The 24,054-nt window shown below is 52.1% G+C and overlaps 1 protein-coding gene across 3 annotated transcripts in view; it reads right to left on the minus strand.

Annotated features, from left to right (window-relative positions):
* The window catches only part of LOC116957799 (phosphatase and actin regulator 1-like), a 151,597-nt gene that overhangs the window by 51,445 nt on the left and 76,098 nt on the right, over positions 1-24,054 (minus strand). For all 3 annotated transcript variants that reach the window (XM_076073851.1, XM_032980171.2, XM_076073852.1), the window contains one exon: positions 12,372-12,542. In XM_076073851.1, the coding sequence (XP_075929966.1) occupies positions 12,372-12,542 (171 nt within the window). The remainder of the gene's footprint in view (positions 1-12,371; positions 12,543-24,054) is intronic.

The raw sequence follows: 24,054 nt of genomic DNA on the forward strand, positions 1-24,054 counted from the left end.
TGTTGTGACCTGCAGTGTGGTGAGTGAGTGAGTGAGTTGTTGTGACCTACAGTGTGGTGGTGGGTGAATGAGTTGGTGTGACCTACAGTGTGGTGAGTGAGTGAGTTGTTGTGACCTGCAGGGTGGTGAGTGGGTGACTGAGTGAGTCAGTTGTTGTGACCTGCAGTGTGGTGAGTGAGTTGTTGTGACCTGCAGTGTGGTGAGTGAGTGAGTTGGTCTGACCTGCAGTGTGGTGAGTGGGTGAGTCAGTTGTTGTGACCTGCAGTGTGGTGAGTGGGTGAGTGAGTTGCTGTGACCTACAGTGTGGTGAGTGGGTGACTGAGTGAGTTAGTTGTTGTGACCTGCAGTGTGGTGAGTGAGTGAGTCGGTGTGACCTACAGTGTGGTGAGTGAGTGAGTTACTTGTTGTGACCTGCAGTGTGGTGAGTGGATGAGTGAGTTAGTTGGTGTGACCTGCAGTGTGGTGAGTGGGTGAGTTGTTGTGACCTGCAGTGTGGTGAGTGAGTGAGTTGTTGTGACCTACAGTGTGGTGAGTGGGTGAGTGAGTGAGTTGTTGTGACCTGCAGTGTGGTGAGTGGGTGACTGAGTGAGTTGTTGTGACCTGCAGTGTGGTGAGTGGATGAGTGAGTTAGTTGGTGTGACCTGCAGTGTGGTGAGTGGGTGAGTTGTTGTGACCTGCAGTGTGGTGAGTGGGTGACTGAGTGAGTGAGTTGTTGTGACCTGCAGTGTGGTGAGTGGGTGAGTTGTTGTGACCTGCAGTGTGGTGAGTAGGTGACTGAGTGGATGGGTGAGTGAGTCAGTTGTTGTGACCTGCAGTGTGGTGAGTGGGTGAGTGAGTTAGTTGGTGTGACCTGCAGTGTGGTGAGTGGGTGACTGAGTGGATGGGTGAGTGAGATGTTGTGACCTGCAGTGTGGTGACTGAGTGGATGGGCGAGTGAGTTGTTGTGACCTGCAGGGTGGTGAGTGAGTGGATGGGTGAGTGAGTTGTTGTGACCTACAGTGTGGTGAGTGGGTGACTGAGTGAGTTGTTGTGACCTGCAGTGTGGTGAGTGGGTGAGTGAGTTAGTTGGTGTGACCTGCAGTGTGGTGAGTGGGTGACTGAGTGGATGGGTGAGTGAGATGTTGTGACCTGCAGTGTGGTGAGTGGGTGACTGAGTGAGTGAGTTGTTGTGACCTGCAGTGTGGTGAGTGGGTGAGTGAGCTGTAGTGACCTGCAGTGTGGTGAGTGGGTGAGTGAGTTGTAGTGACCTGCAGTGTGGTGAGTGGGTGAGTGTGTTGTAGTGACCTGCAGTGTGGTGAGTGGGTGACTGAGTGAGTCAGTTGTTGTGACTTGCAGTGTGGTGAGTGGGTGAGTGAGTTAGTTGGTCTGACCTGCAGTGTGGTGAGTGGGTGAGTCAGTTGTTGTGACCTGCAGTGTGGTGAGTGGGTGAGTGAGTTGCTGTGACCTACAGTGTGGTGAGTGGGTGACTGAGTGAGTTAGTTGTTGTGACCTGCAGTGTGGTGAGTGAGTGAGTCGGTGTGACCTACAGTGTGGTGAGTGAGTGAGTTAGTTGTTGTGACCTGCAATGTAGTGAGTGGGTGACTGAGTGAGTTGTTGTGACCTGCAGTGTGGTGAGTGGATGAGTGAGTTAGTTGGTGTGACCTGCAGTGTGGTGAGTGGGTGAGTTGTTGTGACCTGCAGTGTGGTGAGTGAGTGAGTTGTTGTGACCTACAGTGTGGTGAGTGGGTGAGTGAGTGAGTTGTTGTGACCTGCAGTGTGGTGAGTGGGTGACTGAGTGAGTTGTTGTGACCTGCAGTGTGGTGAGTGGATGAGTGAGTTAGTTGGTGTGACCTGCAGTGTGGCGAGTGGGTGAGTTGTTGTGACCTGCAGTGTGGTGAGTGGGTGACTGAGTGAGTGAGTTGTTGTGACCTGCAGTGTGGTGAGTGGGTGAGTTGTTGTGACCTGCAGTGTGGTGAGTAGGTGACTGAGTGGATGGGTGAGTGAGTCAGTTGTTGTGACCTGCAGTGTGGTGAGTGGGTGAGTGAGTTAGTTGGTGTGACCTGCAGTGTGGTGAGTGGGTGACTGAGTGGATGGGTGAGTGAGATGTTGTGACCTGCAGTGTGGTGAGTGGGTGACTGAGTGAGTGAGTGAGTTGTTGTGACCTGCAGTGTGGTGAGTAGGTGAGTGAGCTGTAGTGACCTGCAGTGTGGTGAGTGGGTGAGTGAGTTGTAGTGACCTGCAGTGTGGTGAGTGGGTGAGTGTGTTGTAGTGACCTGCAGTGTGGTGAGTGGGTGACTGAGTGAGTCAGTTGTTGTGACTTGCAGTGTGGTGAGTGGGTGAGTGAGTTAGTTGGTCTGACCGGCAGTGTGGTGAGTGGGTGAGTCAGTTGTTGTGACCTGCAGTGTGGTGAGTGGGTGAGTGAGTTGCTGTGACCTACAGTGTGGTGAGTGGGTGACTGAGTGAGTTAGTTGTTGTGACCTGCAGTGTGGTGAGTGAGTGAGTCGGTGTGACCTACAGTGTGGTGAGTGAGTGAGTTAGTTGTTGTGACCTGCAATGTAGTGAGTGGGTGACTGAGTGAGTTGTTGTGACCTGCAGTGTGGTGAGTGGATGAGTGAGTTAGTTGGTGTGACCTGCAGTGTGGTGAGTGGGTGAGTTGTTGTGACCTGCAGTGTGGTGAGTGAGTGAGTTGTTGTGACCTACAGTGTGGTGAGTGGGTGAGTGAGTGAGTTGTTGTGACCTGCAGTGTGGTGAGTGGGTGACTGAGTGAGTTGTTGTGACCTGCAGTGTGGTGAGTGGATGAGTGAGTTAGTTGGTGTGACCTGCAGTGTGGTGAGTGGGTGAGTTGTTGTGACCTGCAGTGTGGTGAGTGGGTGACTGAGTGAGTGAGTTGTTGTGACCTGCAGTGTGGTGAGTGGGTGAGTTGTTGTGACCTGCAGTGTGGTGAGTAGGTGACTGAGTGGATGGGTGAGTGAGTCAGTTGTTGTGACCTGCAGTGTGGTGAGTGGGTGAGTGAGTTAGTTGGTGTGACCTGCAGTGTGGTGAGTGGGTGACTGAGTGGATGGGTGAGTGAGATGTTGTGACCTGCAGTGTGGTGACTGAGTGGATGGGCGAGTGAGTTGTTGTGACCTGCAGGGTGGTGAGTGAGTGAATGGGTGAGTGAGTTGTTGTGACCTACAGTGTGGTGAGTGGGTGACTGAGTGAGTTGTTGTGACCTGCAGTGTGGTGAGTGGGTGACTGAGTGAGTCAGTTGTTGTGACCTGCAGTGTGGTGAGTGGGTGAGTGAGTCAGTTGTTGTGACCTGCAGTGTGGTGAGTGGGTGAGTGAGTTAGTTGGTGTGACCTGCAGTGTGGTGAGTGGGTGACTGAGTGGATGGGTGAGTGAGATGTTGTGACCTGCAGTGTGGTGAGTGGGTGACTGAGTGAGTGAGTGAGTTGTTGTGACCTGCAGTGTGGTGAGTGGGTGAGTGAGCTGTAGTGACCTGCAGTGTGGTGAGTGGGTGAGTGAGTTGTAGTGACCTGCAGTGTGGTGAGTGGGTGAGTGTGTTGTAGTGACCTGCAGTGTGGTGAGTGGGTGACTGAGTGAGTCAGTTGTTGTGACTTGCAGTGTGGTGAGTGAGTGAGTGAGTTGTTGTGACCTACAGTGTGGTGGTGGGTGAATGAGTTGGTGTGACCTACAGTGTGGTGAGTGAGTGAGTTGTTGTGACCTGCAGGGTGGTGAGTGGGTGACTGAGTGAGTCAGTTGTTGTGACCTGCAGTGTGGTGAGTGAGTTGTTGTGACCTGCAGTGTGGTGAGTGAGTGAGTTGGTCTGACCTGCAGTGTGGTGAGTGGGTGAGTCAGTTGTTGTGACCTGCAGTGTGGTGAGTGGGTGAGTGAGTTGCTGTGACCTACAGTGTGGTGAGTGGGTGACTGAGTGAGTTAGTTGTTGTGACCTGCAGTGTGGTGAGTGAGTGAGTCGGTGTGACCTACAGTGTGGTGAGTGAGTGAGTTACTTGTTGTGACCTGCAGTGTGGTGAGTGGATGAGTGAGTTAGTTGGTGTGACCTGCAGTGTGGTGAGTGGGTGAGTTGTTGTGACCTGCAGTGTGGTGAGTGAGTGAGTTGTTGTGACCTACAGTGTGGTGAGTGGGTGAGTGAGTGAGTTGTTGTGACCTGCAGTGTGGTGAGTGGGTGACTGAGTGAGTTGTTGTGACCTGCAGTGTGGTGAGTGGATGAGTGAGTTAGTTGGTGTGACCTGCAGTGTGGTGAGTGGGTGAGTTGTTGTGACCTGCAGTGTGGTGAGTGGGTGACTGAGTGAGTGAGTTGTTGTGACCTGCAGTGTGGTGAGTGGGTGAGTTGTTGTGACCTGCAGTGTGGTGAGTAGGTGACTGAGTGGATGGGTGAGTGAGTCAGTTGTTGTGACCTGCAGTGTGGTGAGTGGGTGAGTGAGTTAGTTGGTGTGACCTGCAGTGTGGTGAGTGGGTGACTGAGTGGATGGGTGAGTGAGATGTTGTGACCTGCAGTGTGGTGACTGAGTGGATGGGCGAGTGAGTTGTTGTGACCTGCAGGGTGGTGAGTGAGTGGATGGGTGAGTGAGTTGTTGTGACCTACAGTGTGGTGAGTGGGTGACTGAGTGAGTTGTTGTGACCTGCAGTGTGGTGAGTGGGTGAGTGAGTTAGTTGGTGTGACCTGCAGTGTGGTGAGTGGGTGACTGAGTGGATGGGTGAGTGAGATGTTGTGACCTGCAGTGTGGTGAGTGGGTGACTGAGTGAGTGAGTTGTTGTGACCTGCAGTGTGGTGAGTGGGTGAGTGAGCTGTAGTGACCTGCAGTGTGGTGAGTGGGTGAGTGAGTTGTAGTGACCTGCAGTGTGGTGAGTGGGTGAGTGTGTTGTAGTGACCTGCAGTGTGGTGAGTGGGTGACTGAGTGAGTCAGTTGTTGTGACTTGCAGTGTGGTTAGTGGGTGAGTGAGTTAGTTGGTCTGACCTGCAGTGTGGTGAGTGGGTGAGTCAGTTGTTGTGACCTGCAGTGTGGTGAGTGGGTGAGTGAGTTGCTGTGACCTACAGTGTGGTGAGTGGGTGACTGAGTGAGTTAGTTGTTGTGACCTGCAGTGTGGTGAGTGAGTGAGTCGGTGTGACCTACAGTGTGGTGAGTGAGTGAGTTAGTTGTTGTGACCTGCAATGTAGTGAGTGGGTGACTGAGTGAGTTGTTGTGACCTGCAGTGTGGTGAGTGGATGAGTGAGTTAGTTGGTGTGACCTGCAGTGTGGTGAGTGGGTGAGTTGTTGTGACCTGCAGTGTGGTGAGTGAGTGAGTTGTTGTGACCTACAGTGTGGTGAGTGGGTGAGTGAGTGAGTTGTTGTGACCTGCAGTGTGGTGAGTGGGTGACTGAGTGAGTTGTTGTGACCTGCAGTGTGGTGAGTGGATGAGTGAGTTAGTTGGTGTGACCTGCAGTGTGGTGAGTGGGTGAGTTGTTGTGACCTGCAGTGTGGTGAGTGGGTGACTGAGTGAGTGAGTTGTTGTGACCTGCAGTGTGGTGAGTGGGTGAGTTGTTGTGACCTGCAGTATGGTGAGTAGGTGACTGAGTGGATGGGTGAGTGAGTCAGTTGTTGTGACCTGCAGTGTGGTGAGTGGGTGAGTGAGTTAGTTGGTGTGACCTGCAGTGTGGTGAGTGGGTGACTGAGTGGATGGGTGAGTGAGATGTTGTGACCTGCAGTGTGGTGACTGAGTGGATGGGCGAGTGAGTTGTTGTGACCTGCAGGGTGGTGAGTGAGTGAATGGGTGAGTGAGTTGTTGTGACCTACAGTGTGGTGAGTGGGTGACTGAGTGAGTTGTTGTGACCTGCAGTGTGGTGAGTGGGTGACTGAGTGAGTCAGTTGTTGTGACCTGCAGTGTGGTGAGTGGGTGAGTGAGTCAGTTGTTGTGACCTGCAGTGTGGTGAGTGGGTGAGTGAGTTAGTTGGTGTGACCTGCAGTGTGGTGAGTGGGTGACTGAGTGGATGGGTGAGTGAGATGTTGTGACCTGCAGTGTGGTGAGTGGGTGACTGAGTGAGTGAGTGAGTTGTTGTGACCTGCAGTGTGGTGAGTGGGTGAGTGAGCTGTAGTGACCTGCAGTGTGGTGAGTGGGTGAGTGAGTTGTAGTGACCTGCAGTGTGGTGAGTGGGTGAGTGTGTTGTAGTGACCTGCAGTGTGGTGAGTGGGTGACTGAGTGAGTCAGTTGTTGTGACTTGCAGTGTGGTGAGTGAGTGAGTGAGTTGTTGTGACCTACAGTGTGGTGGTGGGTGAATGAGTTGGTGTGACCTACAGTGTGGTGAGTGAGTGAGTTGTTGTGACCTGCAGGGTGGTGAGTGGGTGACTGAGTGAGTCAGTTGTTGTGACCTGCAGTGTGGTGAGTGAGTTGTTGTGACCTGCAGTGTGGTGAGTGAGTGAGTTGGTCTGACCTGCAGTGTGGTGAGTGGGTGAGTCAGTTGTTGTGACCTGCAGTGTGGTGAGTGGGTGAGTGAGTTGCTGTGACCTACAGTGTGGTGAGTGGGTGACTGAGTGAGTTAGTTGTTGTGACCTGCAGTGTGGTGAGTGAGTGAGTCGGTGTGACCTACAGTGTGGTGAGTGAGTGAGTTACTTGTTGTGACCTGCAGTGTGGTGAGTGGATGAGTGAGTTAGTTGGTGTGACCTGCAGTGTGGTGAGTGGGTGAGTTGTTGTGACCTGCAGTGTGGTGAGTGAGTGAGTTGTTGTGACCTACAGTGTGGTGAGTGGGTGAGTGAGTGAGTTGTTGTGACCTGCAGTGTGGTGAGTGGGTGACTGAGTGAGTTGTTGTGACCTGCAGTGTGGTGAGTGGATGAGTGAGTTAGTTGGTGTGACCTGCAGTGTGGTGAGTGGGTGAGTTGTTGTGACCTGCAGTGTGGTGAGTGGGTGACTGAGTGAGTGAGTTGTTGTGACCTGCAGTGTGGTGAGTGGGTGAGTTGTTGTGACCTGCAGTGTGGTGAGTAGGTGACTGAGTGGATGGGTGAGTGAGTCAGTTGTTGTGACCTGCAGTGTGGTGAGTGGGTGAGTGAGTTAGTTGGTGTGACCTGCAGTGTGGTGAGTGGGTGACTGAGTGGATGGGTGAGTGAGATGTTGTGACCTGCAGTGTGGTGACTGAGTGGATGGGCGAGTGAGTTGTTGTGACCTGCAGGGTGGTGAGTGAGTGGATGGGTGAGTGAGTTGTTGTGACCTACAGTGTGGTGAGTGGGTGACTGAGTGAGTTGTTGTGACCTGCAGTGTGGTGAGTGGGTGAGTGAGTTAGTTGGTGTGACCTGCAGTGTGGTGAGTGGGTGACTGAGTGGATGGGTGAGTGAGATGTTGTGACCTGCAGTGTGGTGAGTGGGTGACTGAGTGAGTGAGTTGTTGTGACCTGCAGTGTGGTGAGTGGGTGAGTGAGCTGTAGTGACCTGCAGTGTGGTGAGTGGGTGAGTGAGTTGTAGTGACCTGCAGTGTGGTGAGTGGGTGAGTGTGTTGTAGTGACCTGCAGTGTGGTGAGTGGGTGACTGAGTGAGTCAGTTGTTGTGACTTGCAGTGTGGTGAGTGGGTGAGTGAGTTAGTTGGTCTGACCTGCAGTGTGGTGAGTGGGTGAGTCAGTTGTTGTGACCTGCAGTGTGGTGAGTGGGTGAGTGAGTTGCTGTGACCTACAGTGTGGTGAGTGGGTGACTGAGTGAGTTAGTTGTTGTGACCTGCAGTGTGGTGAGTGAGTGAGTCGGTGTGACCTACAGTGTGGTGAGTGAGTGAGTTAGTTGTTGTGACCTGCAATGTAGTGAGTGGGTGACTGAGTGAGTTGTTGTGACCTGCAGTGTGGTGAGTGGATGAGTGAGTTAGTTGGTGTGACCTGCAGTGTGGTGAGTGGGTGAGTTGTTGTGACCTGCAGTGTGGTGAGTGAGTGAGTTGTTGTGACCTACAGTGTGGTGAGTGGGTGAGTGAGTGAGTTGTTGTGACCTGCAGTGTGGTGAGTGGGTGACTGAGTGAGTTGTTGTGACCTGCAGTGTGGTGAGTGGATGAGTGAGTTAGTTGGTGTGACCTGCAGTGTGGTGAGTGGGTGAGTTGTTGTGACCTGCAGTGTGGTGAGTGGGTGACTGAGTGAGTGAGTTGTTGTGACCTGCAGTGTGGTGAGTGGGTGACTGAGTGAGTGAGTTGGTGTGACCTGCAGTGTGGCGAGTGGGTGAGTTGTTGTGACCTGCAGTGTGGTGAGTGGGTGACTGAGTGAGTGAGTTGTTGTGACCTGCAGTGTGGTGAGTGGGTGAGTTGTTGTGACCTGCAGTGTGGTGAGTAGGTGACTGAGTGGATGGGTGAGTGAGTCAGTTGTTGTGACCTGCAGTGTGGTGAGTGGGTGAGTGAGTTAGTTGGTGTGACCTGCAGTGTGGTGAGTGGGTGACTGAGTGGATGGGTGAGTGAGATGTTGTGACCTGCAGTGTGGTGAGTGGGTGACTGAGTGAGTGAGTGAGTTGTTGTGACCTGCAGTGTGGTGAGTAGGTGAGTGAGCTGTAGTGACCTGCAGTGTGGTGAGTGGGTGAGTGAGTTGTAGTGACCTGCAGTGTGGTGAGTGGGTGAGTGTGTTGTAGTGACCTGCAGTGTGGTGAGTGGGTGACTGAGTGAGTCAGTTGTTGTGACTTGCAGTGTGGTGAGTGGGTGAGTGAGTTAGTTGGTCTGACCTGCAGTGTGGTGAGTGGGTGAGTCAGTTGTTGTGACCTGCAGTGTGGTGAGTGGGTGAGTGAGTTGCTGTGACCTACAGTGTGGTGAGTGGGTGACTGAGTGAGTTAGTTGTTGTGACCTGCAGTGTGGTGAGTGAGTGAGTCGGTGTGACCTACAGTGTGGTGAGTGAGTGAGTTAGTTGTTGTGACCTGCAATGTAGTGAGTGGGTGACTGAGTGAGTTGTTGTGACCTGCAGTGTGGTGAGTGGATGAGTGAGTTAGTTGGTGTGACCTGCAGTGTGGTGAGTGGGTGAGTTGTTGTGACCTACAGTGTGGTGAGTGGGTGAGTGAGTGAGTTGTTGTGACCTGCAGTGTGGTGAGTGGGTGACTGAGTGAGTTGTTGTGACCTGCAGTGTGGTGAGTGGATGAGTGAGTTAGTTGGTGTGACCTGCAGTGTGGTGAGTGGGTGAGTTGTTGTGACCTGCAGTGTGGTGAGTGGGTGACTGAGTGAGTGAGTTGTTGTGACCTGCAGTGTGGTGAGTGGGTGAGTTGTTGTGACCTGCAGTGTGGTGAGGAGGTGACTGAGTGGATGGGTGAGTGAGTCAGTTGTTGTGACCTGCAGTGTGGTGAGTGGGTGAGTGAGTTAGTTGGTGTGACCTGCAGTGTGGTGAGTGGGTGACTGAGTGGATGGGTGAGTGAGATGTTGTGACCTGCAGTGTGGTGACTGAGTGGATGGGCGAGTGAGTTGTTGTGACCTGCAGGGTGGTGAGTGAGTGAATGGGTGAGTGAGTTGTTGTGACCTACAGTGTGGTGAGTGGGTGACTGAGTGAGTTGTTGTGACCTGCAGTGTGGTGAGTGGGTGACTGAGTGAGTCAGTTGTTGTGACCTGCAGTGTGGTGAGTGGGTGAGTGAGTCAGTTGTTGTGACCTGCAGTGTGGTGAGTGGGTGAGTGAGTTAGTTGGTGTGACCTGCAGTGTGGTGAGTGGGTGACTGAGTGGATGGGTGAGTGAGATGTTGTGACCTGCAGTGTGGTGAGTGGGTGACTGAGTGAGTGAGTGAGTTGTTGTGACCTGCAGTGTGGTGAGTGGGTGAGTGAGCTGTAGTGACCTGCAGTGTGGTGAGTGGGTGAGTGAGTTGTAGTGACCTGCAGTGTGGTGAGTGGGTGAGTGTGTTGTAGTGACCTGCAGTGTGGTGAGTGGGTGACTGAGTGAGTCAGTTGTTGTGACTTGCAGTGTGGTGAGTGGGTGAGTGAGTTAGTTGGTGTGACCTGCAGTGTGGTGAGTGGGTGACTGAGTGGATGGGTGAGTGAGATGTTGTGACCTGCAGTGTGGTGACTGAGTGGATGGGCGAGTGAGTTGTTGTGACCTGCAGGGTGGTGAGTGAGTGAATGGGTGAGTGAGTTGTTGTGACCTACAGTGTGGTGAGTGGGTGACTGAGTGAGTTGTTGTGACCTGCAGTGTGGTGAGTGGGTGACTGAGTGAGTCAGTTGTTGTGACCTGCAGTGTGGTGAGTGGGTGAGTGAGTCAGTTGTTGTGACCTGCAGTGTGGTGAGTGGGTGAGTGAGTTAGTTGGTGTGACCTGCAGTGTGGTGAGTGGGTGACTGAGTGGATGGGTGAGTGAGATGTTGTGACCTGCAGTGTGGTGAGTGGGTGACTGAGTGAGTGAGTGAGTTGTTGTGACCTGCAGTGTGGTGAGTGGGTGAGTGAGCTGTAATGACCTGCAGTGTGGTGAGTGGGTGAGTGAGTTGTAGTGACCTGCAGTGTGGTGAGTGGGTGAGTGTGTTGTAGTGACCTGCAGTGTGGTGAGTGGGTGACTGAGTGAGTCAGTTGTTGTGACTTGCAGTGTGGTGAGTGGGTGAGTGAGTTAGTTGGTGTGACCTGCAGTGTGGTGAGTGGGTGACTGAGTGGATGGGTGAGTGAGATGTTGTGACCTGCAGTGTGGTGACTGAGTGGATGGGCGAGTGAGTTGTTGTGACCTGCAGGGTGGTGAGTGAGTGGATGGGTGAGTGAGTTGTTGTGACCTACAGTGTGGTGAGTGGGTGACTGAGTGAGTTGTTGTGACCTGCAGTGTGGTGAGTGGGTGACTGAGTGAGTCAGTTGTTGTGACCTGCAGTGTGGTGAGTGGGTGAGTGAGTCAGTTGTTGTGACCTGCAGTGTGGTGAGTGGGTGAGTGAGTTAGTTGGTGTGACCTGCAGTGTGGTGAGTGGGTGACTGAGTGGATGGGTGAGTGAGATGTTGTGACCTGCAGTGTGGTGAGTGGGTGACTGAGTGAGTGAGTGAGTTGTTGTGACCTGCAGTGTGGTGAGTGGGTGAGTGAGCTGTAGTGACCTGCAGTGTGGTGAGTGGGTGAGTGAGTTGTAGTGACCTGCAGTGTGGTGAGTGGGTGACTGAGTGAGTCAGTTGTTGTGACTTGCAGTGTGGTGAGTGGGTGAGTGAGTTAGTTGGTGTGACCTGCAGTGTGGTGAGTGGGTGACTGAGTATATACACGTACAGTAAAAACAACACAGTACAGACACGTACAGTAAAACAACACAGTACAGACACGTACAGTAAAACAACACAGTACAGACACGTACAGTAAAAACAACACAGTACAGACACATACAGTAAAAACAACACAGTACAGACATACAGTAAAAACACAGTACAGACACATACAGTAAAAACAATACAGTACAGCCATACAGTAAAAACAACACAGTACAGCCATACAGTAAAAACAACACAGTACAGACACCTACAGTAAAAACAACACAGTACAGCCATACAGTAAAAACAACACAGTACAGTCACATACAGTAAAAACAACACAGTACAGACACCTACAGTAAAAACAACACAGTACAGACACGTACAATAAAAACAACACAGTACAGACACGTACAGCCAATGACAGTCAACACAACTGCCAAGCTAAATGGCGATGACGTGCGGCTCAAAGAGACGCCGTGGTCACTGGCACAGAAGCCCACAGAAGACGAACTGCAGAGCGCGCAAAGCCACGGGGAGGCACGCACGGCTGGGTTCACATTGGGGGGGGGAAAGAAAGGGAGGCGCGCAAGCATTGGAGAAGGTACACACACACGTGAATGACATCAAACGGGCTTTTGGCAGGCCACGTCACGGCCAAGACGGCATGACAGCCCGAGGGGCTGAGACTTCGATGGCGGCAAGGGATAGAAGGCATCCGCGCCGACGGGGTGACATGGGGAGACGTCCGGCGGTGAATTGACCGTGGCTGACGGTGATGGATTTGCGCTCGAGGCTTCCCTGCCGGCGCCCATCGCTCCCGTCCAGAGGCCGACCGAAATTCGGCGCCGAAAGTTGGCAAATGGCCTCTTTCGGCATCGTTTCGGTTTCGGCCGAAAGTCAATATCTTACTTTCGGTTTTGGACTAAATTTAATATTTTACTTTCGGTTTCGGCTAAAAGTTAATATTTAACTTTCGGTTTCGGCCAAAAGTCAATATTTCACTTTCGCTTTCGGCCAAAAGTCAATTTTTTAACTTTCGGTTTTGGACAAAAGTTAATATTTGACTTTCGGTTTCAGACAAAAGTTAATATTTGACTTTCAGTTTTGGGCAAAAGTAAATTTTTTACTTTTGGTTTCGGCCGAAAGTCAATTTTTAACTTTTGGTTTCGGCCGAAAGTCAATATTTAACTTTCGGTTTCGGCCGAAACCAAAAATTCAGTTTCGGTCGGCCTCTGCTCCCGTCACCCGCCCCACGCACCGCGCGCTCGCAACAGTCGGCCGCCCGTCTTCTCACCCGCGGACGTCTGCTGGAATTTCTCGCTCTTCTTCTTCTTGCGCCACTTCCACGGCTTGAAGATCCGCCCGAAGCCCGAGAACTTGCTGCGCCTGCGAGCGGGCGGTGTGTGCCCGCCGCCCGACATCAGCGCGTCCGTGCGCATCGCCGCCAGCCGGGTGAGGTCATCCACTGCGCGCACAAAGACAATAGGTAATATTTAAAACTACTTTTTTTTATTTAAAAAAAAAACGCGCTCTTTAATGAAATGTACCGTACTGGTAATGTCAGAACTCCACGACTCCAGGAAGTGGCCCAGAAGCTTGGCCACAACGTAACGGGGACCCGTGGGCAATTACAGCCAACGTGAGCTGAGCGTGGACAATAAGACCCAAGCCGAAACATTACATATATATAAAAAATAATAATGTTTACAAATATATATATTTTATGATAGAACATAGTAATGTCATCAGTATGACATGAGTATACCAAGTTTCCAGTCGATACCACATTGGGAAGTGGGTAAAAATTGATTTACAATATTTGAGGATACAACAACTACAGAGTGAGTTGAAACAAAGCGTGTAAATAATAATAATAAGATCCCCGCCACCACCCCCCCCCCCCCCGGTGTAGGCTTGGGGGCCGTCCATATATGACGTCACGCACCTAGGGTGGGGGGGGGTCAGATATTTGTGACGATGTGTGACGAGGGGGGGAGGCGGTTGAGAAATGTGACGTCACGTCAAAATGCGCAACTTTAAATAAATATAGACAACACGTTCTACTTAATTAAATAGACTTTTAAAATAAATGTGTTCTCCTACAACATCAGAGTGCAGCGCCACATTAAATACGCACTACAATGACTAATAGTTTAAAGCGATTTGAAGCATGTTTTATTTTTGGGGGGGGGGGGGGGGGGCAGAGCTTTGTGACGTCATATTTGAGGGGGGGGGGTCTGACTTTTCGTGACGCCGTGTGACGATGGGGGGGGGAGGGGGGTCAAAAATCGTCCAAAATCGCGTGACGTCATTTATGGACGGCCCCTTAGCAGACTGTTGGGGCAAGCGCTGTGAGGAGCGAGCAGTGGCACCTATGAAGGCCGGCACTGTGGCACACGAGGGGGGTGGGTGGCCAACACCACGCCCGGCCGCCTTTGTATCCCTCGTGGCGATGTTTACACGTCGCACCAGGTACTCATTTGAGGCTGAGTCGACCTATGGAAGGCCCAGGACCGGTTCAACTAATCGTCGCTGGTGTTGGCAGTGTGCGGGACTCAAACTCGGGTCACCGCGTTTATACCAAAGCGCTTCACGCTAAACACATGGGGAGAAGGTGGTAAAATTTGAGCTTGTTTACCCAGGAAAGCCTCACTCGGTCTCAAGACTTTGTTGAGGATGGTCCTGCCACATTTTTCGCTAGAAGAGGAAGATGTTGCTCTCTGTGTAATCCCAATTGAGTAATTTGGAGGTATTAATGTCTCAGAATTGGAATGTTTGCCCAATACCAGGTGCACTGTTTTCGTTTATCTATGGGAGGAACCGAACTAAACTATTGTTATTGTATCAGATAAGGCCCACTGAGCTATACAGCTCTTTTTCAACTGAGTGGCTTATCATGTGGAAATGATGGAGGGGAAAACCGGGAGGACCCGGAAAAAAAATCCACGCGACCACGGGGAAAACACGCAAACCCCAAAGACACAGGCGTCACGAGTCGGGATCGAACCCACGACCTCATGTATACCAGGCAAGGGAGTTAACGTCTTGCCACCATGGCATAAAGCAGAGGACCTGGTGGAAACCCACCATGCAGAACATTTGGAGAACAAACTCCACACAGCGAGGTGCCCGAGTCGAGAATCAAACCCTGGCGCTTGTTGCTGTGAGGCGCAAGTCAACCGGCTCACTCACCAACCTTAAAAGTGCCTCTTGGGACGACCACGTTTTTCAAACTCGTTTTTGCGTCAGTGGCCTCGACAATTACATGACTGGACGTCCAGCTCTGTTGAGCTGGTGGGTCTGGACAAGGCTGAGTGCGTTGGTAGATGCAATGTCGTGGTCACCAGGCGCACGCAAAGTCGTGAGCAGCAACACAGCCGCCACTGCGTGTTGTGAACTCTGGCAGCCTTCCCTGCTCACAGCACGGTCGCGGATTGCCGTCATCAGCCTGAGGGGACCGCGAACTCATGCAACGGCGCTGGCCACACAGGGCCCAGTCACCTGGCAGTCCCCTGGCCACACACCGCTCCCACAGGGCCCAGTCACCTGGCCACACGTCGCTCCCACACAGGGCCCAGTCACCTGGCCGCACGTCGCTCCCACACAGGGCCCAGTCACCTGGCCACACGTCACTCCCACACAGGGCCCAGTCACCTGGCCGCACGTCGCTCCCACACAGGGCCCAGTCACCTGGCAGTCACCTGGCCGCACATCGCTCCCGCACAGGGCCCAGTCACCTGGCCGCACGTCACTCCCACACAGGGCCCAGTCACCTGGCCGCACGTCGCTCCCACACAGGGCCCAGTCACCTGGCAGTCACCTGGCCGCATGTCGCTCCCACACAGGGCCCAGTCACCTGGCCACACATCGCCCCCACACAGGGCCCAGTCACCTGGCCACGCCACGAGCAGCAGCCGCACGAGCGGCAGAGTCCCAATATCGTGACAATTCCCGACACGGGACGCTCCCGGCTTCCCACCCACAACAACGCGAAACTGCGCTGCCATTAAAACCGTTAACACAAGCGCGGCGATAAAATCTCAAACTGGAGATGGGCTATAAAAAAAAATGTACACGCGCAAAAGATTATTATTATTTACGATGTAAAGGAATAAATCAGATGGCTGGGAGCGGTCTCCCCTCCCTCCCCCACCTGGCCGTCACCATAGCGGCGAGGCGGCGGCACCACCCCGCATTTGTCAATTCAAGGTCAACAGCCCCGGCCCAGCGCCTGCGGAATCCACGGGGTACTCATCGCAGCGACGGCGACAACAAAAGAACGCGTGCGGCACGAGCACGCCAAGCCATCGAGGCGATCTCCAATTCCGTCATTGATTTTCGGCGTGAGGCCTACATAATGATCTCGGGCGTTAGTGTGCCGTGAACCTCCCTCTCCTCTCCCACACCAAGGGGGGGCAGGGACTGTGGCAGCCCCCGGCCGTCTGGGACGCGGCCACCATCGTCCCGCTGCTGCCGCACATTCGCAACAGCGTGCGCTCTACATCGACCTTTAAGGCACACTTAAAGTCCCCCCACCTCTTTATTGAAGTCCACGTCTTGCTTAAAGGACACCTCTTTCTTGAAGGCCACCTCTTAAAGGCCACTCCTACCGCAAAGGCCACCTCTACATAAAGGCCACCTCTACCGTAACGGCCACCTCTACATAAAGGCCACCTCTACCTCAAAGGCCCCAACATCTCTTTGGCCCGACTTTAGACCGACAAGGGGGACAAGGCTCCGCGCCTCAGTCATCGTCAACTTATGTCCGTGAAATATTGTGCGCATTACAAATCGCACCATCATTATTAACCCCTTTCTCCACGGCGAATTAAAATCAGAATCTTTATTTAGACTGCAGGAGGAGAAATCCGATGAGCTATGAAGATTTTTTTTTTAAGATCTCCAGTATGGGCGGGTCAGCGACTTACAAGAAGCAACTTTGTGTGACACGACTGCACAATCTTCCCAAAGGACTTTCTCTTTTGTACTTTTTTTCTTTCTCTCTCCAGGCATTGCCGTGTCGGGTGTTTCAACGAGAAACGACGTTTCGTTTGAAAACACGCCAGCCATCGTCGGGGGGGGGGGGGGGGGAAGTTCTTGGCTCGAAATAGCCAGCCAGCCACCCGCCACCACCACCACCACGCCAACGTGAGCGTGGCGGGCTTGGCCTCTTTGTCGGCCGACGTTCTCCCGACAAGAGTCCGTGACGACGACGGCCGCCAATTGGCTCGCACCCCACTTTGACAAAGACGACGCTGGCCAATGGCGGCGGCTGTCCCGGTGTGAGGGCCCGCACAGTAGCAGGCTCGTGCGGCCTGCTTACCGCAGGCGGACAACAGGGCCCGAGGCCTCCCCCGGGGCCTCCCCACCTCCGCGTTATCGTCTCGTGTGCGGGAGAGGATTGCGTCGGTTGCGGTTCGCGATCGACGTGGCCACCAATCGCCAACACACCCGGGCCGCCATTTGCCACGACGTGACTGATGGTGATGTCAACCACGGCGGCGGCGCCTGTGCCAGGCCAGGTGCACCACTTTGAAGCCGCCACGTGATGTGTCGGAGGCTCGCTGCCGACAGGAGGTCATCTCGGGACAGACCCAGCAGGTGCCTTGGGTCGGCTGACTGAGATGACCGGGAGATGCACCACCAGCTGTACCCCCTGCTGTGCCAACTCGATGCGTTTTAGCCGCCCGGCGCTCCGCTCGTTGTTGTGAGCATCGCTCCACTTGCCCTCCGTTGTTGCTGGAGGGCGACTGCCTCCAACCGCCCAGCAGCAGCAGCAGCAGCGGCGGCGTCCTTTACGTGGCCACCCACAACACACGGGCAGACGTGCACTTGGAACGTTGCGCCAACGTAACGTTGGGTCCAACGGTTCGAAGCACACGCCAACGTTGGGCAACGTCGCGTGTTTTACTGGGTATAGATACAGAGATTCCCCCCCCCCCGCCCCGCACCACCCCGTGTAGCCTTAACACACGGTTGGGGCAAGTGCTGTTAGCGAGTAGCAACCCATGAAGGCCGGCGGGGCACGCGAGGGGGTGGGTGGCCAACACCGCGCCCGGCCGCCTTTGTCTCCCCAGCAGTGACGATTACGCAGCACCAGGTACTTATTTGGGGCTGAGTCGACCTAGGGGGAGGCCCCGGGACTGGCTCGGTGAGCGCTATTTTTAAAAGAGCAATAAGTGAGGCGCATAAATACAATCAAAGTGTTTCGGCGATTTGCGGGACAGGGGTCGGAAGAAGAGGAAGAGGAAGAAGAAGAAGAAGAACGTTGGTTGACGCCGCCTCGGCAGTTCCCCCCCCCACCGAAAACGAAGTCGCTCCCGGTCTTCCCGCCTCTGGCTATCACTCCGTTGCCAGTCTCGACCGTCGGACGTCATCCCTTCAACGGGACGCGTCCTCGCCCCCCGGTCCCAGCCTTGCTGTTCCTCTCTCGACAGTCCCCTTGGTTGGAGTAGAGTCGCAGTTTGTTGTTTTTATTTTTGTTGCCACGTGTCGTGACGGCAACCGCACGACGCGACCGTGCCCGTCAATTGCTCGCCGAGCTGCATTGGCTTCCGGTTGCCGGAGCGAATACGTTATTCATAAGGGGTCGCGCTCACGACACACAAAGCGTTTGCTACAAATGAGCCACAATACCTCGCTGCTGATCTCGTCAAGGCGCATAAACCATCATCACGCAAACTCCGGCCATCATCGCAGAAGCGGCTTTTGGTTGGCCGTCGAACAAAGATGGTCACCGCATCCCGCGCGCTTTTGGATGCGCTTCTGCGGACGTCTGGAACGCTCTTCCTTCAGATATTCGGAAGTCACTGGAGCTATGCACTTTTGAAAACGAATTTCTTTAGAACTGCTTTTTGTGTTTTAGTTTGTTGTCCTTCCCCCACACGTCCAATTAGCATGGTTGGCTACGTACGGTGCGAAAGAAGTTTAACATACACACATACATACTCCAGCGACGTTTCTTGCCAGAGCCCGCTCGCTGTCCCCAACACACTCCCTCGACAGTTCGCTCCAGCAGAGGCCCTTCCCTGAGCAGCGGCGTGAGCGAGCAATTTCAGGGCTGCACTTTTACCTCTGTGTCCGCACAACACGTCCGCAAAAGTGCCAATCACCCCTGCCCCGAGCAGGGGGATGGTGATGGACAGTGGTCGAAACGAACAATGGAGTGACAGCCAAGGGATGGCACGCGTCCGAGAGGACTTCAACCGGAGGGAATTGAGAGGCGAAATCCACTTGTCGCGCAGGTGCTGGATGGATTGTTGCATCTCTCGGCATAGTGGAAGATGGCGGAGGTTTGGGGAGGCCTTCATCAAGCAGTGGATTGACCATGGTTGATGATGATGACGACTGACACTACAGCGGCATTTGTGTTTGTGCACGTTCTGCAAACTTTCCAGCGTTGGGCCTCAGCCCGCGACGACCGAGCACACGAGCCTACTTCGGTAAATTGTTAATAGACAATCAACATAATAATCACCGTTTTGCAGATCAAGCACGTTAGCCAATTACAACACCCCCAAAAGAAACTTACCAGATCGCTGCACTGGGAACCAAAAACTCTCACTCTCTATCTCTCACACCACGCAATCTGGTACGGTGGCAAGCACGCCGGTCACTCCAGACTGCACAGGACTCCCAACTGCATGTGAACTACATTATGACCTGGCCACCCCCCTCTCCCAAATATAATCCCCCCCCCGCCTGCTCTGATGAGATCAGCGTTCCTGATGCCGTCGATGCAACTTGTAATGCCGTCCAGAATCTAAGGATGTTTGCAATGTATGATGTAAGGGAAGGATGTGGGGAAAAAAAATATTTTATAATATAAAAGGCAAAGTTGTGATTGTGTGTGTCTGTTCAAAAAGTTTAGCGTACTTCCCGACATGCAACAAACTTTAAATTTGCCATGTGGGTACTTTCCAGACTGTACACCATGCAAAAATTATTCAAACACACTTTTGTGAGGTTTTTTTGTTGGGGGGGAGCTCAATAATGCATTGATTTTTTGCACAGCAAGTGAGCTGTGACGTCAATCTGTCACGTGACCCGCCCACGTGGAAGCGTAACGCATTGTAGTGTAGCGGTTAGCGCTACGCCGCGCTACGAACCCGGCGACCCGAGTTCGATTCCCGCTCACGCCCACCACCGGTGACGATTATTTCACCCGGTCCTGGGCCTCCCCCTAGGTCGACTCGGCCTCAAACGAGTAACTGCTGTGGTGTGTGAACATCGCCACTGGGGAGACAAAGGCGGCAGGGCGTGGTGCTGTCACCCACCCCCTCGTATCTTATATATATAAAAAAAGCATTGCAGATCCACAGCACCGAGGTGCTGGCATGCTCAATCAGGGGTCAATCTTAGCGGCGACTTATACAGACGCTCGCGTGCTGTGAGCCAGCAGTGCTGAGACCTTGGGTTGGGATCAACGCTGTCGCCCAAGGCTACGTTACACTGTGTAACAAATAAAACATTGTTCCTGGGTAGTAAGTGTCATTCTCCAATTGCTTATGCCCCAAAAGTACAAAAAAAATGCCTGCTATTCCCCACGAACTTTGCTTTTGTGAGCAGGACAGTTGATATTTTGCAATGCACCGATTGTCAATGAGAAAACGTGGTGCGCATTTGTGTCAATTCCTTCACGTAAAGTCCTGGTCACAGAATCAAAGTTTGTGGGGAACGATAATAATAGGCAATTTCTACACTTTTGAGGCATAAGCAATTGGAAAATAACACTTACTACCCAGGAACAAACATCGTGTTACATAGTGTTATTTTCTCACTGGGTGATGGGGTGAGGGATGGGGGCCTATGACGATGAACCCAGATTATGTTGCCTAGTGGGCTGGTGCTGGAATTGCTCAATTTCACACTGGGCCCTGCTCAAGCACTAACTTTGACCGGCCGGTGGCTCGTGCAGGCGATGCCGCAGAAATACGGTCCGGAGTCACGTAAGGGGCCGTCCATAAATGACGTCACGCCATTTTGTGACGATTTTTTGACCGCCCCCCTTGTCACACGGCGTCACAAAAAGTCAGACCCCCCCTCTCAAATATGACGTCACAAAGCTCTGCCCCCTCCCCCCTCCCCAAAAGAAAAAAAACACGCTTCAAATCGCTTTAAACTATTGTCATTGTAGTGCGTATTTAATGTGGCGCTGCACTCTGACGTTGTAGGAGAAAACATTTATTAAAACGTCTATTTAATTAAGTAGAACGTGTTGTCTATATTTATTTAAAGTTGCGCAATTTGATGTGACGTCGCATTTCTCAAACCCCCCCCCCCACCTCGTCACACATCGTCACAAATGTCTGACCCCCCCCCCCTCCCCAGGTGCGTGACGTCATTTATGGACGTGCCCTTAGGAATTCCAGAGTTATACACAAACTCATCTGGGCGGTGGTGGTGGCTACGCACGCCTGTGATCCAGCACTGTGGAGGCAGTGGGGGTTGGCGGATTTACCGGAACGCTCTTCCGATATTAGGAAGCCATCAAATCATTATCTAGAATTCTAGATGGACAAACGAATTCCTTGACAATTGCTTCTTGTTGTTGTTGTTGTGTTGAGTTTGTTGTCCTTCCCCCGCACCCCCTGATTAGCACAGTTGGCCACGTACGGTGCGAAAGAGTTCAACTCACATACATACATACATGATGGTGGTGGTGATGTTGAGGTAGCTGCATAATGAGGAAGTGGGGATTTTGACGTTGATGGTGGTGATGATGTTGATGATGCAGCCGTCTGGAACACTCTTGCTTCCGATGTTAGGAAGCCACTGAATTCGATGCACTTTCAAATCCAGATTGACAAACTCGATTCTTTCGAACTGCTTTGTGAATTGCTGTTTCTTCTCCCTCCCCCCGCACCTCCGATGAGCATGGTTGGCTACGAACTGCCAAAGAAGTTCAACACACGTACAGTGAGGGAGAGAAGTATTTGATCCCCTGTTGATTTTGTACGTTTGCCCACTGACAAAGAAATTATCAGTCTATAATTTTAAAGGTAGATTTATTTGAACAGTGAGAGACAGAATAACAACAAGAAAATCCAGAAAAACGCATGTCGAAAATGTTATAAATTGATTTGCATTTTAATGAGGGAAATAAGTATTTGACCCCCTCACAATCAGGAAGATTTCTGGCTCCCAGGTGTCTTTTATACAGGTAACGAGCTGAGATTAGCAGCACACTCTTAAAGGGAGTGCTCCTAATCTCAGCTTGTTACCTGTAGAAAAGACACCTGTCCACAGAAGCAATCAATCAATCAATCAGATTCCAAACTCTCCACCATGGCCAAGACCAAAGAGCTCTCCAAGGATGTCAGAGACAAGATTGTAGACCTACACAAGACTGGAATGGGCTACAAGACCATTGCCAAGCAGCTTGGTGAGAAGGTGACAACAGTTGGTGCGATTATTCGCAAATGGAAGAAACACAAAAGAACTGTCAATCTCCCTCGGCCTGGGACTCCATGCAAGATCTCACCTCGTGGAGTTGCAATGATCATGAGAACGGTGAGGAATCAGCCCAGAACTACACGGGAGGATCTTGTCAATGATCTCAAGGCAGCTGGGACCATAGTCACCAAGAAAACAATTGGTAACACACTACGCCATGAAGGACTGAAATCCTGCAGCGCCCGCAAGGTCCCCCTGCTCAAGAAATGAACATCTGAATGATTCAGAGGACAACTGGGTGAAAGTGTTGTGGTCAGATGAGACCAAAATGGAGCTCTTTGGCATCAACTCAACTCGCCGTGTTTGGAGGAGGAGGAATGCTGCCTATGACCCCAAGAACACCATCCCCACCGTCAAACATGGAGGTGGAAACATTATGCTTTGGGGGTGTTTTTCTGCTAAGGGGACAGGACAACTTCACCGCATCAAAGGGACGATGGACGGGGCCATGTACCGTCAAATCTTGGGTGATAACCTCCTTCCCTCAGCCAGGGCATTGAAAATGGGTGGTGGATGGGGTATTCCAGCATGACAATGACCCAAAACACACGGCCAAGGCAACAAAGGAGTGGCTCAAGAAGAAGCACATTAAGGTCCTGGAGTGGCCTAGCCAGTCTCCAGACCTTAATCCCATAGAAAATCTGTGGAGGGAGCTGAAGGTTCGAGTTGCCAAATGTCAGCCTCGAAACCTTAATGACTTGGAGAAGATCTGCAAAGAGGAGCGAGATAAAATCCCTCCTGAGATGTGTGCAAACCTGGGGGCCAACTACATGAAACGTCTGACCTTTGTGATTGCCAACAAGGGTTTTGCCACCAAGTACTAAGTCATGTTTTGCAGAGGGGGTCAAATGCTTATTTCCCTCATTAAAATGCAAATCAATTTATAACATTTTTGACATGCGTTTTCTGGATTTTGTTGTTGTTATTCTGTCTCTCACCGTTCAAATAAACCTACAAATTAAAATTATAGACTGATCATTTCTTTGTCAGTGAGCAAACGTACAAAATCGGCAGGGGATCAAATACTTTTTTTTCCCCCTCACTGTACGTACGTACATAAATGTTGTGGAAGTGCAATGCCCCTGGTGAGCAATGTGGACCCCCCACCTGTTCCATCTCGTGCTGTGCCAGCCATTAGTTGTGGCTCGCTAACAGCAATGTAACCGCTGTCAGTATAAGCCTATAGGAGATATGTTCTGCAGGTGCTCCGGTTTCCTGCTACATCTAAACACTCATTAATTGGCAGTTAACACCTCAACATATAGACGAACGCAGAACTTGGGGTGATGGGGGCAGGGTAGGTGGTGGAATTTGGTGCTGGCTAGCACAGCATCGGCCTTCCGCGCTTGTCTGGTTCCTCCTGGCACCTCTCAGGAGCCATGCTCATGGTTACGTACCAGATTCATCTTCGATTGTACCACCAAAAATTGCGCGTTCTTCATGGAGAACACTCACGTTGGATCAGGAGTGCACCCCCGCTGCTTTGAGATTTCTTCAGACGCTATTGCGGCTTCGCTCATCGTGATTCCTGTCGAAGCAAATATTTGATTTAAAGCTTTCGTGACTGCAGTAATTCATATTCTTAGTTCTTTCGGTAAAGTCACGTTGAAGGGAAACAACAAAATATATATAAAACAATAAAAATTGTCACGACGTTTCGACCATAACACAAACGGTCGTCTTCAGGTTGTCTTCAGGTGTGAAGACGACCGTTTGTGTTATGGTCGAAACGTCGTGACAATTTTTATTGTTTGATATATATTTTATTATTTTGTTGTTTCCCTTCAACGTGACTTTACCGAAAGACCTAAGAATATGAAGCAAATATTCTTCAAACACTGACACTAATATCCGTAACTATCGCTGTCATCACTTCTGTTCAAGCAAAATCGCAAAAGCAAATTCGTGACTGCAATCCGATCAAATTCAGACACAACCCCCCCCCCCCCCCCCCACGGGGCTCAGAGAAACGGCGGTGGCGGCGGCGGTGGCGGTGGTGGCGGCGGCGACGCGAGCCGCTTTGTGGACCCATGACGACGGATCAGCACGTGATCAAATCGTTTGCTGGAGCGGAGGAGACCTCCCCTAATTATTTTCCTGCGGCTATAAATTCACGACTTAAAATGTGGGGGGGGGGGGGGGGGGGTGCAAAGGAGAGCCAAACGGGGATACGGTGCCCTGGAGCAAAGTCAATTGCAGTGGGGGCGAGGCGAGCGGCGTTGATACAATAGAAATGTGATTTATTAAAGGGGCGCTACGGTGGCTAAGAGATGTTAACTACCTCGCCTGGTATACAGGAGGTCGGGGGTTCCAACCCTGACGCCTGCTGCTGTATATTAGGAGTTTGTGTGTCTCTCTCCCCGTGGTCGTGTGGATTCTCTCTCTGGGTCCTCCGGTTTTCCCCTCCACATTTAGAAACATGCATTGAGATTATTTAGATTATTTTGCTGCTATAGATGTCCAAATGATGGGCCACTTTGTTGAGCTATCATTTGTGGCCAGGTAGCTTCTGACAAAAAAAA

The sequence above is a fragment of the Petromyzon marinus genome, chromosome 43 (assembly GCF_048934315.1).
Source record: "Petromyzon marinus isolate PM22_M1 ecotype Great Lakes invasive population chromosome 43, UKy_Petmar_22M1.pri1.0, whole genome shotgun sequence".
Taxonomy (NCBI): Eukaryota; Metazoa; Chordata; class Hyperoartia; order Petromyzontiformes; family Petromyzontidae; genus Petromyzon; species Petromyzon marinus.